This window comes from Pongo abelii, chromosome 8 (genome assembly GCF_028885655.2).
Source record: "Pongo abelii isolate AG06213 chromosome 8, NHGRI_mPonAbe1-v2.0_pri, whole genome shotgun sequence".
NCBI classification, from domain to species: domain Eukaryota; kingdom Metazoa; phylum Chordata; class Mammalia; order Primates; family Hominidae; genus Pongo; species Pongo abelii.
This window is the reverse complement of record NC_071993.2, coordinates 18450885-18465041: the sequence shown is the minus strand read 5'-3', so window position 1 is coordinate 18465041 and position 14157 is coordinate 18450885. Positions and strand designations below refer to the sequence as shown.

The 14157-nt window shown below is 38.6% G+C and overlaps 1 protein-coding gene across 4 annotated transcripts in view; it reads right to left on the bottom strand.

The window, feature by feature from the left end:
- The window catches only part of CACNB2 (calcium voltage-gated channel auxiliary subunit beta 2), a 401876-nt gene that overhangs the window by 186605 nt on the left and 201114 nt on the right, over positions 1–14157 (bottom strand). Inside the window, 1 exon segment of one of the 4 annotated variants that reach the window (NM_001132093.1) lies at positions 13176–13411. The exons of the other annotated variants lie outside the window; for them this stretch is intronic. Coding sequence (NP_001125565.1) covers positions 13176–13226 — 51 coding nt within the window. The 5' untranslated portion in view covers positions 13227–13411. 4 annotated transcript variants of the gene reach the window in all.

Below are 14157 nucleotides of genomic sequence, written 5' to 3'. Positions count from 1 at the left end.
TATAATGCCTTTGGGCAAAAAAATAGATAATGGCTTTTGTCAGAGTTAACAGACTAAACAGATACATGTGATGAACTGGAAGCCCTCAGCTGCCATACAGCAGTATAAAGAAAGTTTTTCAGAACTAAGCTGGTAATCCAAATTTATACTCTCAAATTGGATTGCCATGAATCAGAAATGCTAATAGTTCATAACCCCTGGAATATTGTGTTCTTTCTTATAAACCATTTGCTTTATTTTTACCTCAAATTAAAGTCTTTGGTTAATTTTACTTTGATGTGTACCTTATACTGAACCAACGTAGATCGGCGAACTATGAAGAAAAGAAATGCTTACATATTTCGTTTATATCATAAAGTTACAGAGTTAAAAACAGTTGAGAAGGCCTATGTCCTTAACTAAAATTTTTCCAAGTCCATAAAAACATATGTTTCATATAGAATCATAATTTTTTTTTTTGGAGACAGAGTCTTGCTCTATTGCCCAGGCTAGAGTGCAGCAGCACAATCTCAGCTCACTGCAACCTCCGCCTCCCAGGTTCAAGTGATTCTCCTGCCTCAGCCTCCAGAGTAGCTGGGATTACAGGTGCCCACCACTGTGCCCGGCTAATTTTTGTATTTTTAGTAGACATGGGGTTTCACCATCTTGGCCAGGGTGGTCTTGAACTCCTGACCTTGTGATCCACCTGCCTCGGCCTCCCAAAGTGCTGGGATTACAGGCGTGAGCCAACGCACCCAGCATAGAATCATAAATTTTTAAAGCCAAGTTCTAATTTTAAAACATGTAGAATTAAATGTACTCCACATTATTGTATAGCAATCATATTTCTCTAATAAAAGATTTGTTTCATTATCCTTTTTCTGAACAGATCACGTTTTCCTGCTACCAGACATAATATTTCATGATTAAGAAAAATAACTTTATTAAAGTATTCTATAATTTATAGCTTTACCAGGATGATGTAATACATTTGATGGATTCAAAACGTTCACAGCTTTTACTGATACAAACATATACGTTCCTTCATTTGCCCAGAACATGAGAAAATCCAATATACTAATAATTCCAAATTGTGCTAAATATTACATGTAAAGCATTCTCCCTTAAAAATGTCATATACTATGAAATGCTCTCAGGCATGTTTCTTCTAAGTATTACTTGAAAAACATTTTTGCAACGAAACCTATGCAGTCCCTTGTAATTCATATAACAATTAAGTACACACTTTTGAAAAATGACGTCTAATTAATAGAAACTCTTCCAAAGCAACAAGTGGGTAGCAAAACTAAGTAAACAAGAGTGCTTAAAAATGGAACTCCTGGAATGCTTTTAAACCATGTTACTTGCTTATCATTCACTGATTATTCCTGGTTTCTCTTTTCTTTCTCGATTTATCAATCCTACTGTTCCCTATTTCAGTACTCTTCCATGATAACATTAGACCAAATTCCACAACCTAAGAGCTTTCATACAGTGGTGACATGTGCTATCTTCATAGCCCTGTACGATAAAGTAATTATGTTCTCTTGGTGTTGTAAGAATTAAGGAGATCAGATGCCATGCTTTTTCCCTGCTTCACAGAGGAGCCCTGTCATGGGACGTGATGCGTAGAAGTCCACTCAACTCATGCGATCAGAAAGGTAACAGGAATATCAGAATATCAAATATCTTACTCTTATATAAGGATAAAAATGAAGTACGCAGAGGCTGGCTTGGATACAAAAATGTACTTTTAAGTTCATATAACAATTTTAGGTTCAATGCCTATTCATCTTGGGCATTGCACTGAACGCGCAGAAGAAATAGACCTGTCAAAATATCATCTGTCAGAGCTCTGCAAACAGGTCAAACATCCTTTTTAGGAGACTCTGAACAGGCCTTGAGAGAGCAGCAGGAGTGTAGAACATTTGAAATTCTCTATGTCTATATATGTGTTTTAAATGTCATCACTCTCTTTCTTTGGTTTGCAAAAACTGTTACCCATTTTGACTTGTTGAATCAATGAATTCATCAGGAAAAAAAGCCTCTAATAGAAATCACACTTTAAAAGGACTTTCTCTAACTTTGAAAGCAATACAACCAAAGAATCTTAAATTATGTGAAAAACTTTCCTAATTCTGTAATTAAGAACTGATCTAGTTTATTATGTTGAACTCAATTCATTTTGTTTCCTTTTGTTCCAGATTAAGGTTAGAGAGGAAATTATGCAAATACACTGGGTTGGAAATTATTTCTCTCGGCTTGTACAGACCATCTGGTTTTCCATGGTAGAGTGAAAAAGGCAGAAAACGGTAACAATAGAATAACATGTGTTTCCCAGAAAATCCTGAAGAATGCTTTGAAATTTCTGGATGTAGCAAGTCATTTTCCAGTTCATCATCTCACCCAATTAAAAACCATAGGTAGAGGAATGTAAAGAGACAGTAATCATTGTATAGAGCAGATCACTGAATATGTAGTAGATAGCAGAATCAGAAAAGACCTCTAGCACAGTCCAATTTCCCCAAGCACCTTCTTTCTTGCCTTATGATACTTTATCACAGAATTAATTGTCTTCTCATCTGTAATACAACATGACGACGGGATACAGAATATATTTAGTCCTAAGCCTATATTTGCCAAAGAAACATAATTTAAAGACCCCAAGAAAGCCTGATGAGAAATCTGGTTATAAATACACATTTTAGCAAAAAAGAAAAAAAAAAAAAAGAAAGGGTGTATATGTGGTCTTTATAAAAATATATTTACTTTGTTTTTATATACCTTCTCCTGTGAGAATGACTCTATGCTATTGTTTTTCCGAAAAGTGGCTGGCATATAATAAGAAAAAAGCAGCTCATTTAAAAAAATTCTAGTTGATCATTCTAGAAGATTGAAAACTGTGTTAACAAAAGTTACTTGTTTAGAGAAGATTAAAAATGGTTTTTAACTGTAATGGGAGGATGGCTTTAGCTCAGGAGTAGAAGGCTACAGTGAACTATGATTGTGCCACTGCACTCCAGCATGGATGACAGAGCGAGACCCTGTCTCAAAAACCACCACCACCAGCAAACAACCAAACAGAAAACCATTTTTAAAATACAAGTTAATTTTAAGATGATCTTGGTATCACACCCATGGGGTGATTTTCTTTTTTTTTTTTATTTTTATTATTATTATACTTTACGTTTTAGGGTACATGTGCGCAATGTGCAGGTTAGTTACATATGTATACATGTGCCATGCTGGTGCGCTGCACCCACTAACTCGTCATCTAGCATTAGGTATATCTCCCAATGCTATCCCTCCCCCCTCTCCCCACCCCACAACAGTCCCCAGAGTGTGATGTTCCCCTTCCTGTGTCCATGTGTTCTCATTGTTCAATTCCCACCTATGAGTGAGAATATGCGGTGTTTGGGGGATTTTCATTAACTGTGCCTAGGAAATAAACAGCTGGCCTTTTGTTCTGCTGCGTGAAGGCCTGACAGGTCTGGTGGACTCCTGGAGGGCTGATGGGCAATCTCACCTCCTGCTACAGGACCCGCAGGGTTCAAGGTCAAGGAGGTGCCCCTGGGTGAAGATTCAGGGAACTTAAAGCGCTACTCCTTAGGGAACGCTGGCTGCTCTAGCAGCTGGAGCCATAAGAAAGTGCAGTCACCAGAGGCAAAACAAACAAAAACGACAAGGAGGCACAGGCAGTGCTGTGTGTGCTGTGTGCATGGAAGAGGCTGCGCTTTTGCTTCCAATTCCTGCTTTTGCCACTGACACCTGTGGGACCCCACGCTAGTGACAAACGTGACTGTGCTGAGATGCTTCATCTGCCAACTAGAGATGATCATGTGTCTACTTCACTGGGTTGTTATGATAATTATTATAATTATTTTTATTATTTTTAAAAAAATTTTTTGAGACTGAGTTTCGCTCTTGTTGCCCAGGCTGGAGTGCAATGGCACAATCTCGGCTCACTGCAACGTCCATCTCCTGGGTTCAAGCGATTCTCCTGCCTCACCCTCCTGAGTAGCTGGGATTACAGGCACTCGCCACCATGCCTGGCTAATTTTTTGTATTTTTAGTAGAGACAGGGTTTCACCATCTTGGCCAGGGTTTCACCATCTTGGCCAAACTCCTGACCTCAGGTGATCCACCCACCTCGTCCTCCCAAAGTGCTGGGATTACAGGCATGAGCCACCGCGCCCAGCTGTTACGGAATTAAAAAAATAATAATAGATATAAAGCATTTGGCCTCATGCAACATACATGTGCAATACAGGTGGGTTTTTATTAAATTGCATTTTAAGCATTGTGACAAAATATGCATAACATACGATTTACCATTTGAGCCAATTTTAAGCATACAGTTCAATGGCATTGAATACATTCACATTATTGGGTAGCCATCACCATCTTCTATCTCCAGGATCTTTTTTTTTTTTTAAATCATCCCCAGCTGAAAGTTTGTCCCCATTAGACACTAACTCCCCACTCCCCTCTTCTCCCAGCCCCTGGCAATCACCATTCTAGACTCTGTGAGTCTATTCTAGGTCCCTTATATAAGTGGGGTCATTCCATATTTGTCCCTTTGTGCCTGGCTCGTCTCACCTAGCAGATTGTCATCAATTTTAATAGCATTTTGAGCCAGGTTTATGCTGCTGGAATGGAAAATGGTCCCAGAGAAGTCTGGCAAACTCAGTTGTGGAAATTAAATCAATATATATTTTCTCAGCCTAAAAGCAGATACCGCATCAACAATTGGACCCATTATTCTTCACACACGCTGTGGTCTATTAACTTAGGTCATTGTAGTATGCTGGAGCTCCGGGAAAACGGTTCTTTTTAGGTCTCTTTAAATAAACGACTTTCAACAACATTTTCACCAACCAGTTGTTCCAGTCACAGCATCACATCCTTCAAATAGAAGCGGTCAAGTGGAGGCTGTATGGGGAACTCTGAATCTTATCACACCTCCTGCAATGTCCTGTGAATGCCCACCCTTCATATAAAGTACAAAGAAGTGAAGAAAGGCTGAGGTCTCTTTGTTCTGCTTGGTGGGACTCATTCTGTCACTCGGGCTGGAGTGCAGAAGCACGATCACAGCTCACTGCAGCCTCAACATCCAGGACTCAAGCGATCTCTCGCCTCCGCCTCCCAAGGAGCTGGGATCACAGGCACACACCACCACATGTGGCTAATTTTTAAAAAATATTTGTAGAGACAGGATCTCCCTACGTTGCCCAGGCTGGTCTCAAACTCCTGAGCTCAAACGATCTTCCCACCTTGGCCTCCTAAAGTGCTAGGATTACAGGCATCAGCCATCTTGCCTGGCCTAGTTCTGAGGTCTCTTTGAAATATAAACTTTGTATCGGGGCACAGTGGCTCAAACCTGTAATCTCAGCATTTTGAGAGGCCAAGGTGGGTGGATCACCTGAGGTCAGGAATTCCAGACCAGCCTGGCCAACCTGGTGAAACACCATCTCTACTAAAAATACAAAAATAGCCAGGCATGGTGGTGCACACCTGTAGTCCCAGATACTTGGGAGGCTGAGGCAGGAGAATCAGGAGGTGGAGGTTGCAGTGAGCCGAGATCAGGCCACTGCACTCCAGCCTGGGTGACAGAGCAAGACTCTTGTCTCAAACAAACTATCTATCTATCCATCTATCTATCTATCTATCTATCTATCTATCTATCTATCTATCTGTCTATCTATCTATCCGTCCGTCCATCCTTTTTCTGAGTTCAAATTTAGCCCATATAACCACCTTGGGCCTCTATATTCCAGCTACAGTGCCAAACATATGTATATTAATTAAATCATTTTAAAGAGACAGTTGACAAAATTATGCTCTAATTGTTGTCATTCAGTAAGTATACTAAATTGAACTTAATTCCACAATTTCCAAATTTTCAACTGATCTTTTACCCTGAGAGTTCTTTATTTATGTCTATAATGTAGAAATTCATGATTTCTCAAAATGTACATGGTTGTAAACGTGTTTTTATCTTGTTATGTTATCCAAGTAAGTGGCAATTTCCTCAACAGAGGCCACATTTAACTTCACCTAGATAGTACTCGACACATCACATGTGAGTCATTAAAATTTTGGGCAATATCATGAGGCTCTTCTTTTTTCTATATTGTTATATTTGGGTGGATATATGCGTTTTTTTAAAGAATGCCCAGCTATCAAATCAGCATTAATTATTCACAGCCCACTGTAAAAGACTTGGAAGCTGAGCAGTGCATGATGCTCAAAACCTTCTGATGCAGAATTTAGCCTTGAAAAATTCCTTTCAAGTGTTTATATTGACCATTAAATCTTATTAAGCGAAGTCACAAAAATAGTCATCAACCCGGGTCCAACAGAAAGGATCTCAGGCTCATCAGGTTTCAGGTTGCAAAAATACCTGTGTTGTTAGAAACATGGTCTCAAGATTGAAGGTACTTTCCTCAAGTAATTACTCGGGCTTCAAAGTAAAGACAAAACTATGGACAGCTATTCTCAGATGCTTTAAGGATACTGCATTACCTGTATAGGCTTTTATAGCCTCCCATACAGAGCAGTAGAGAGATAAAAATTATTGCCTTCATTGTATAGGAGAAAAAAAAAAAAGCCTAGAGATGTTAATCAACTTGCTCAAAAACTAAGGAGCCAGTGCTAGAATTAAGAATAAAATCTTGGCTGGGCATGGTGGCTCAAGCCTGTAATCCGAGCACTTTGAGAGGCCAAGGTGGGCGGATTGCCTGAGCTCAGGAGTTCGCGACAAGCCTGGGCAACATGGTCTCTACTAAAATACAAAAAAAAAAAAAAAAAAAATTAGACGGGCGTGGCTGCATGCACCTGTAGTCCCAGCTACTCAGGAGGCTAAGGCAGGAGAATTGCTTACATCTGGGAGGCGGAGGTTGCAGTGAGCCAAGATCTCACCACTGCACTCCAGCCCGCCAGCCTGGGTGACAGAGCAAAACTCCGCCTCAAAAAAAAAAAAAAAAAAAAAAAAAGAATAAAATCTTGTTCTTGTCCTTTCAGTGCAGTCAGATATGTCCATCCTAGCATGTTTTCAAATCAAAGCCTTTTTCTTCTATTAAGAAGATTAGGCGGCACAGAACATTACGAAACAGACTTTCTAAAGGGTGCACTTTTATCAATGAGTATGGCCCCTTCTGACTGACAGCAGCAGGTCTATTTTGTGTGTTGTGGCACAATTAAGGATCTTAGATGTGATTTCACGGGTCAGGTTTTTCTCTTCTCTGATGTCCAAAAAGCCACTAACAGGCCAGGGGCAGTGGCTCACACCTGTAATCCCAGCACTTTGGGAGGCCAAGACGGGTGGATCACTTGACCTCAGGAGTTTGAGACCAGCCTGGGTAACAAAGTGAAACCTTGTCTCTACAAAAAAACACAAAAATTAGCCAGGCGCGGTGGCACACGCCTGTAGTCCCAGCTACTCGGGAGGCTGAGGTGGGATGACGACTCGAGCCTGGGAGGCGGAGGTTGCAGTGAGCTGAGATCATATCACTGCACTCCAGCCTGGGCAACAGAGTGAGACCCTGTCCCCCCCCAGCTCTCCCCACCACCCCCCAAAAAAGCCACTAACATTAACAAAGCTAGGTAACTGAACAAAGGTTGAAGGAAAAGTGATGACTATTTGTGAATTAATGAATGACATGATATTACATTAAGATCAAAATACTAGCAGATCCCTTACCAGAAAACCATATACAAAGTTCCAGTTCTGGCCGGGTGCAGTGGCTCGCGCCTGTAATCCCAGCACTTTGGGAGGCCGAGGCGAGAAGATCTCGAGGTCAGGAGTTTGAGACCAGCCTGGCCAACATGGTGAAAGCCCACCACTACTAAACATACAAAAATTAGCCAGGTGTGGTGGCGAGCACCTGTAATCCCAGCTACTCGGGAGGCTGAGGCAGGAGAATCGCTTGAACCCGGGAGGCAGAGGTTGCAGTGAGCTGAGATCACGCCACTGCACCCCAGCCTGGGAAACAGAGTGAGACTCCATCTCAAACAAATAAAAGAAAGTTCCAGTTCTCCAACTCTTAAGAGGAGAGTGGAAGATCTCTGAATGGCCACTGGAGGGGGAGCCCTGCAGAAAGCTACAAAGCCACAGGGTCCCTGCCAGGCCCTGCCAGTCCTGAATCAACAGAAACGTGATTCTATGTTGGCTTGTGCTATCCCTGACAACGTAAAACCTACGAACAGAAAGGTGAGACAGAATGCACTTTTCATATTAAGCATGCTTCGGTCAGATGTGACCTTTTCCTTATTCTACGTAATGGTTATTAGCTCCCTGTCAAAAATAAGTGAGATATCTTAATAAAGTCAAAAGCTTTTTGCTCCACATTCCGAAACTGAGGCTTAATCCTGTGACTAGTCTATCTGTTGATTTCTAATTACACGAATACTCTATTTCTTCAAGCCAACCTCTAGAGATATCAGGAGGGTATTACAATATAAATTTAAGATAAATTTATATGAAAGACAGTATTTTGATAGCATAGTACTGGACAGGGGAAAAACTATTCCACAGTTAATTCTGTAAGGAGCTACTCATTTTTTGTTTGTTTTTGTTTTGTTTTAGGGAGCGGAGTGTGTTTAATAGGAAAGAAAGAAGGAAGAAGCTCCCCCATACAGAGACAGACGGACGGGAGTTCCAAGGCGAGAGAGGGAAAGCCTGTTAATATCTAACAAATAAAAAGTAATCTTTTAATCTAAATGCAGGAAGCCTAATGAAACAATTCGCACAGAAATACAAAGAGTATATAAATATTCACTTTCAGTAGTAATCCACTAAACAGAAATTAAAACAATGCTGTATAACTATTTACATGAGAAGCAATCATTAATACATAATACTGCATACATTGTGATAAAATTAGTATATGAATAATATTGGCATTGTCCACTGGTAGAATTTGGAAAAAAAGATATCAAAGGCATAGCCAGGGACTTATAAGAACATTCAAACCCACTCACTGTGCAAATAATTCCATATCTGATAATTTATCTCAAATAATTTATTTAATGGAGCTGAAAACCATATGTTCAAATTTGTTATTATAGATTTATCTATGAAAACAAAATTATAAAATCAATTAAAAAGTCCAAAAATAAATGACCATTTTATTGGACAATCAATGGCAGATTGGCACAATGTTATATTACGCTGATTAAACAGTGATCTCAAAACAAGGTTGAAGGAAAAAAGGCAGAACCCACAATTGTCTGAACACTGCAGTTACAACTATAAAACTATGTATGCTTGTAGAAAAGAACTGCAGTACAATATGCCAGCATAAAAATATCTGACCACAGCATGGTGAGCTTGTGGGGTATTCCTACACCCACATTCTTTTAATATTTCTTCTGTTTTATTTTCTTTTATTATTTTATTTTGAGACGGAGTTGTTGCCCAGGCTGGTGTTGTTCAGGCATGAGCCACTGTGCCCAGCCTATTTCTTCTATTTTTTGTAGTAAAAACTTTAATTACTTTGAAGAATAAAGCTGTTTTCACACCTGTAATTCCAGCACTTTGGGAGGCCGAGGTGGGTGGATCACCTGAGGTCAGGAGTTCGAGACCAGCCTGACCAACATGGTGAAACCCCGTCTCTACTAAAAATACAAAAAAATTAGCTGGCTGTGGTGGCAGACGCCTGTAATCCCAGCTACTTGGGAGGCTGAGGCAGGAAAAATGCTTTAACCAGGAGGTGGAGGCTGCAGTGAGCCAAGATCATGTCACTGCCCTCCGGCCTGGGTGACAGAGTGAGACTCTGTTTAAAAAAAAAAAAAAGTTTTGTCAATTTTAATAATGAAAATAACTGCAAATCTCTATCGCAACTGCACAAAATGACTGTTTCCACAAACTGATCGTTTTACGGGGCGACGTAAAATCAAACAGGATGGCTCCTCTTGATGCTGAAGCCAGCATCTCCATGTACATACATTAGCCACCAGGCCTTATGAACATTATACTTACATTTAAATACAAATTATATCTGAAGAGTGATGTAGAAGCCTGCAGCCTTAGATCATTATTTGTCTTATAACATACAGGAATACAGAGTCACATGCTAACTTTCTTTTCTTTTTTTTTTTTTTGATAAATGCTTGAGCAATATAAAAGTAAAGAGGAAGAAAAAATAATTGACCCAAAATTACTAGCCTTCTTAGAATACTTCATCATCATCATCTGATTTGTTGTCTCAGGTTTACGCCCACTCAGGATTTATTTATTACCATTTAGAAGTTGAGGACCACTTTGATAATTGACAGAAGCTAGAAAATGTTCACATATGCAGAGACTGAAATATCTGCACACAGTTGTAGAGCGTTTGTATTTGCTTTCTCCTCCCAGCCCGCTGATAGCTGACCCACAGGTCTCCAATTAGGAGTCACACTTCACAAGGGGGACATTTAATCTTTCCCCCTGTCCTCTAATATGCAAATAAAAAATCAACTCATCACTTTCCTTTGCTGCCTATCAGAAATATCACAGTTTGGGATTTCAGAGCTAAGTTCTTTCATTCCTAGCTATTGCAGAAAATACAGGAAGGCAGACCCCTTCCTTGAATAACTCTAGGAATTATGCTAAGCCATCTATATAATTATATTCTATGCATGCACTCTGATCTTTTTAAAAAATTCTCACAAGTATCTTGAAACACAGTTATCATTATTCCTAATTTTAAAGATGATGAAACTGAGGCTCAGAGAAGGTAAAATCTGCCAAATCACACCATTATTTAGGGGATGGTTTAGTATTCAACGTCAAGTCTGACTGGATCCAAATACTTGCTCTTAACCACAGTCAGAAAAAACAAAAAATACGGGTAATAATAATAATAATAATAAAAACCTGCCCAAATCAGAGAGATCATTGTTATTTGGAGGAACGGAAGAAAGGATAGAGAAGAAGTGACCATCTGGGTCTAAGAATAATGGCACTCAATTGCAGTTATTAAAGATACCATGTTCAAGAAATTTACAATGCAACAATACCAGGATACATAAATAAATTGTGCATTTAAAACTAGTTAGACTGATCTATATATATTTGCCTTTGGCAGTAGAAAGTAATTACACCAAATTGCATTGGTTTATTGATTTCACTTTAATGCACAATGAGAATTAAATGGGTAATTTCTAAATGTGTTTTCTGCATTTGGGGTTTGGAATGACTTTAGAAGGTACTGAAATAAACTGAAACTGATATAAAAACTGAAATCATACTTGGGATTAGAACAAAAATAAAGACCACACAGTTTATTCAGCATTCTAAACAACTATCCCATAATACATACACAGGCACATATAAATATACATATATAAATATATATATGTATAATTTTAAAAATTCTCTCCATTTATATTCTTGTCCAAACTTGAAAGAAACATTTCTCTCATTATTGGAGAACTTTGAGAAAGACTGAATTTAAAGTGTTGAATGGTTATAAAGACTTTATAAAGACTTATTTTAAACTTTAACCATTCAAAAATCCAAAAATCCATGTATTTATAAGCCCTATTCAAGCATAGTTATTAGTTAAAATGAGAAGTAGCCAGGCCATAGGAAACAAAAAGTCTATTTTTAGGGAAGAAGTAATTTGAAAGAATAAACATCCCTGTGCAGATTCCCCATAATCCTCAACGACAGGACTAAAATTAATTGCAGGATAAATTATTCATGTGATTGTTATTATTTCTGTAGACACAGATCTTGCTATGCTGCCCAGGCTGGTCTCTAGCTTCTGGCCTCAAGCGATCTCCCCACCTTGGCCTCCCAAACTTTTGGGATTACAGGTGTGAGCCACCATACCTGGCCTCGTGACTATTTAATATCATATAGATTGTCATTGTTATTAAATAACTGTGACGTAATTGTGATCAGTTTGGTTGCTGAAAATATTCAAAATGGCCAATGGAATGATTTGGCAATTTGCGTTTCAGGTTATACATGTTTTCATAATTCATAGAATTCCTCTGCAGGAAAAAATATAGCAGTTATTTCATGTTTGATAATATTCTTAAAAAGCAAGCGAGTTTACAGGAAATGATTCCAGATGTACTCAAACAGGTACTGAATAATTCCTAAATTGGACATGAGTAGCATTTGATAGGTGGGTGTGACACATCTAATGCCCAGAAACCATTGATAATTAGTGTATACATTGCCAGCATGTCAGAACCTAAAGAAATAGAATTGTCACGTACAATACTTAACGAGGGCCAACTCAGCAAGTCAAATTCTGTATCTTTAGAAGACTTAAAGTAAAATCTAATAAAAGAATCATCAAAATCACATAAAAAGTATCTCAGTTTCCAGTTTTATACGATACAACATAGAAGAAATGACCACAAAGATATTTCCTGGCTAGCATTTTTTTTCTCTATTATACTAAATTTAGTATAGGTTGGAACAATTAGAAACAAAAGAAGTACTTAAAATAATTTTTAGACAAACTGTATTAATTTTAAAATGGTATCTTCATGTCCTATTAGCACAAATATTTGTAACTTTATGACTTTTATTTTTACAGGCTCTGGTTTAGTTTTAGGTTCAGGGCTTTTTTTGTGCATGTTTTCATCCTTTCCTAAAAAGGCACCAATAAATAATAATATGGTCTTTTCTTTAAAAGTTCTAAACAAAATCCGAAGACCCAAACAGTCAGTCCTCGTGTGGCAAAGCTTTATATTTAAGTATTTTAAACTTTAGACTCTCATGTTTGTATTTTACTAAATTCAAAATTTCTAAAGTGATGAACAGTAAAAGAATCTTAATTTGCAGCAACACAGCAAGTCAGACCATCGTGATTTACACAGATAGGTCTCAGACACACAAAAAGTCAGTGGCTAGGCTGTCAGAATGATACTCAAGACAAGTGCTGGTCTATAGCTGAAAAAAAGCATTTTCATTTTCCACTAAATTTGTCTGCACCGGGACTCTCTCCCTAAGCTACTAAATGAAGCTCAGTAAGATACAGTTTAAAACCAGAGTTACAGTTTCACTTGCTTAAATCACCACAGCATTAAAGTAATAACACTGTGAATGGCAACATTTCTGGCAAGATAAGAAAGTCTAAAAAGTTAAGTAACTAGTATGATTTTAGCTCAAGCTCGGCAACAGTTCTATGCATTCCTGTTTTCTTTAAACCACACCGTGCATCTGGCCGGCTTCTCTCCCGTATGCTTACCCCAGGAATAATGTATTTAGTTTGAGGAGCTATAAGGCGTCTGTCAAGCATGCTAGACCAATTCCAAGTGCGCCCAGCACTCCAGCAGGAATTTTCTTCACAGGAGCAAGAATTCAGGACTAGCTAAAGGCAGCCAAGTCTTGCTTTGCTGAACAGCATAGCAACTGCTTTCCTTTTTCTTGCTGGCTTGGGGTGTGTAGTCTTAGTGTGACTTTCTAAAGTTCGTCAGATCACAACAGCTCTCTCTTCCAGAACCACTTAGGCAGAGCAGAGGAGCTCATCAAAGTCAATTAACAAACGCAAGTGGGAGGGTCTTATTCTCCTCCGAATTACGTCAGCTGGCTTGGAAGACAGACGCCTGCAAACTTGTCAAAGTACAGTAACACTTCATTAGTATCAGATGCGACAGGTCCCTCCGGGCAGCCAGGACTCCAGCCCTGCTCGAGAATCCTTTCTTCAGAACAGAACAATAGGTTGCATAACTGGATAAGCTGTTAGCATTCAAAGAAACTACTGCCTTGAAAGTCTGCAATAAAAGTAAAAATATTTTTCTACTCCCACCCACTGAAGAAATATTTTCTCTTTTGCACACAAGAAAGTGATATCTTTCTTTTTTTGTTGCCTTTCAAGTTCTCAGTGTGTATGGAAAACCTAATTTTTTTTCACAGTCAAATGAGTATCACTTGGAGACATTTACCTTTTGTAAATTAAAAACTTCTTTATATTAAAAGACAGCATTAAAAATTGAAATAATAAACACAATATTCTGAGAGCACGCTTGCAACACACACATATATGTATACATATAGGTATGACTATCCAGGAAATACAACTCCTATAAATCAGAAGACTCACAACTAAAAGAACATGGAAGACAAGACATGAATAGATAAATCATAGGAGATAAAATTCTAGTGGTCAATAAATAGGACTTCCGTTCTAATCAGGAAATACAAACTGAAATCACAGTTTACCATTTTGC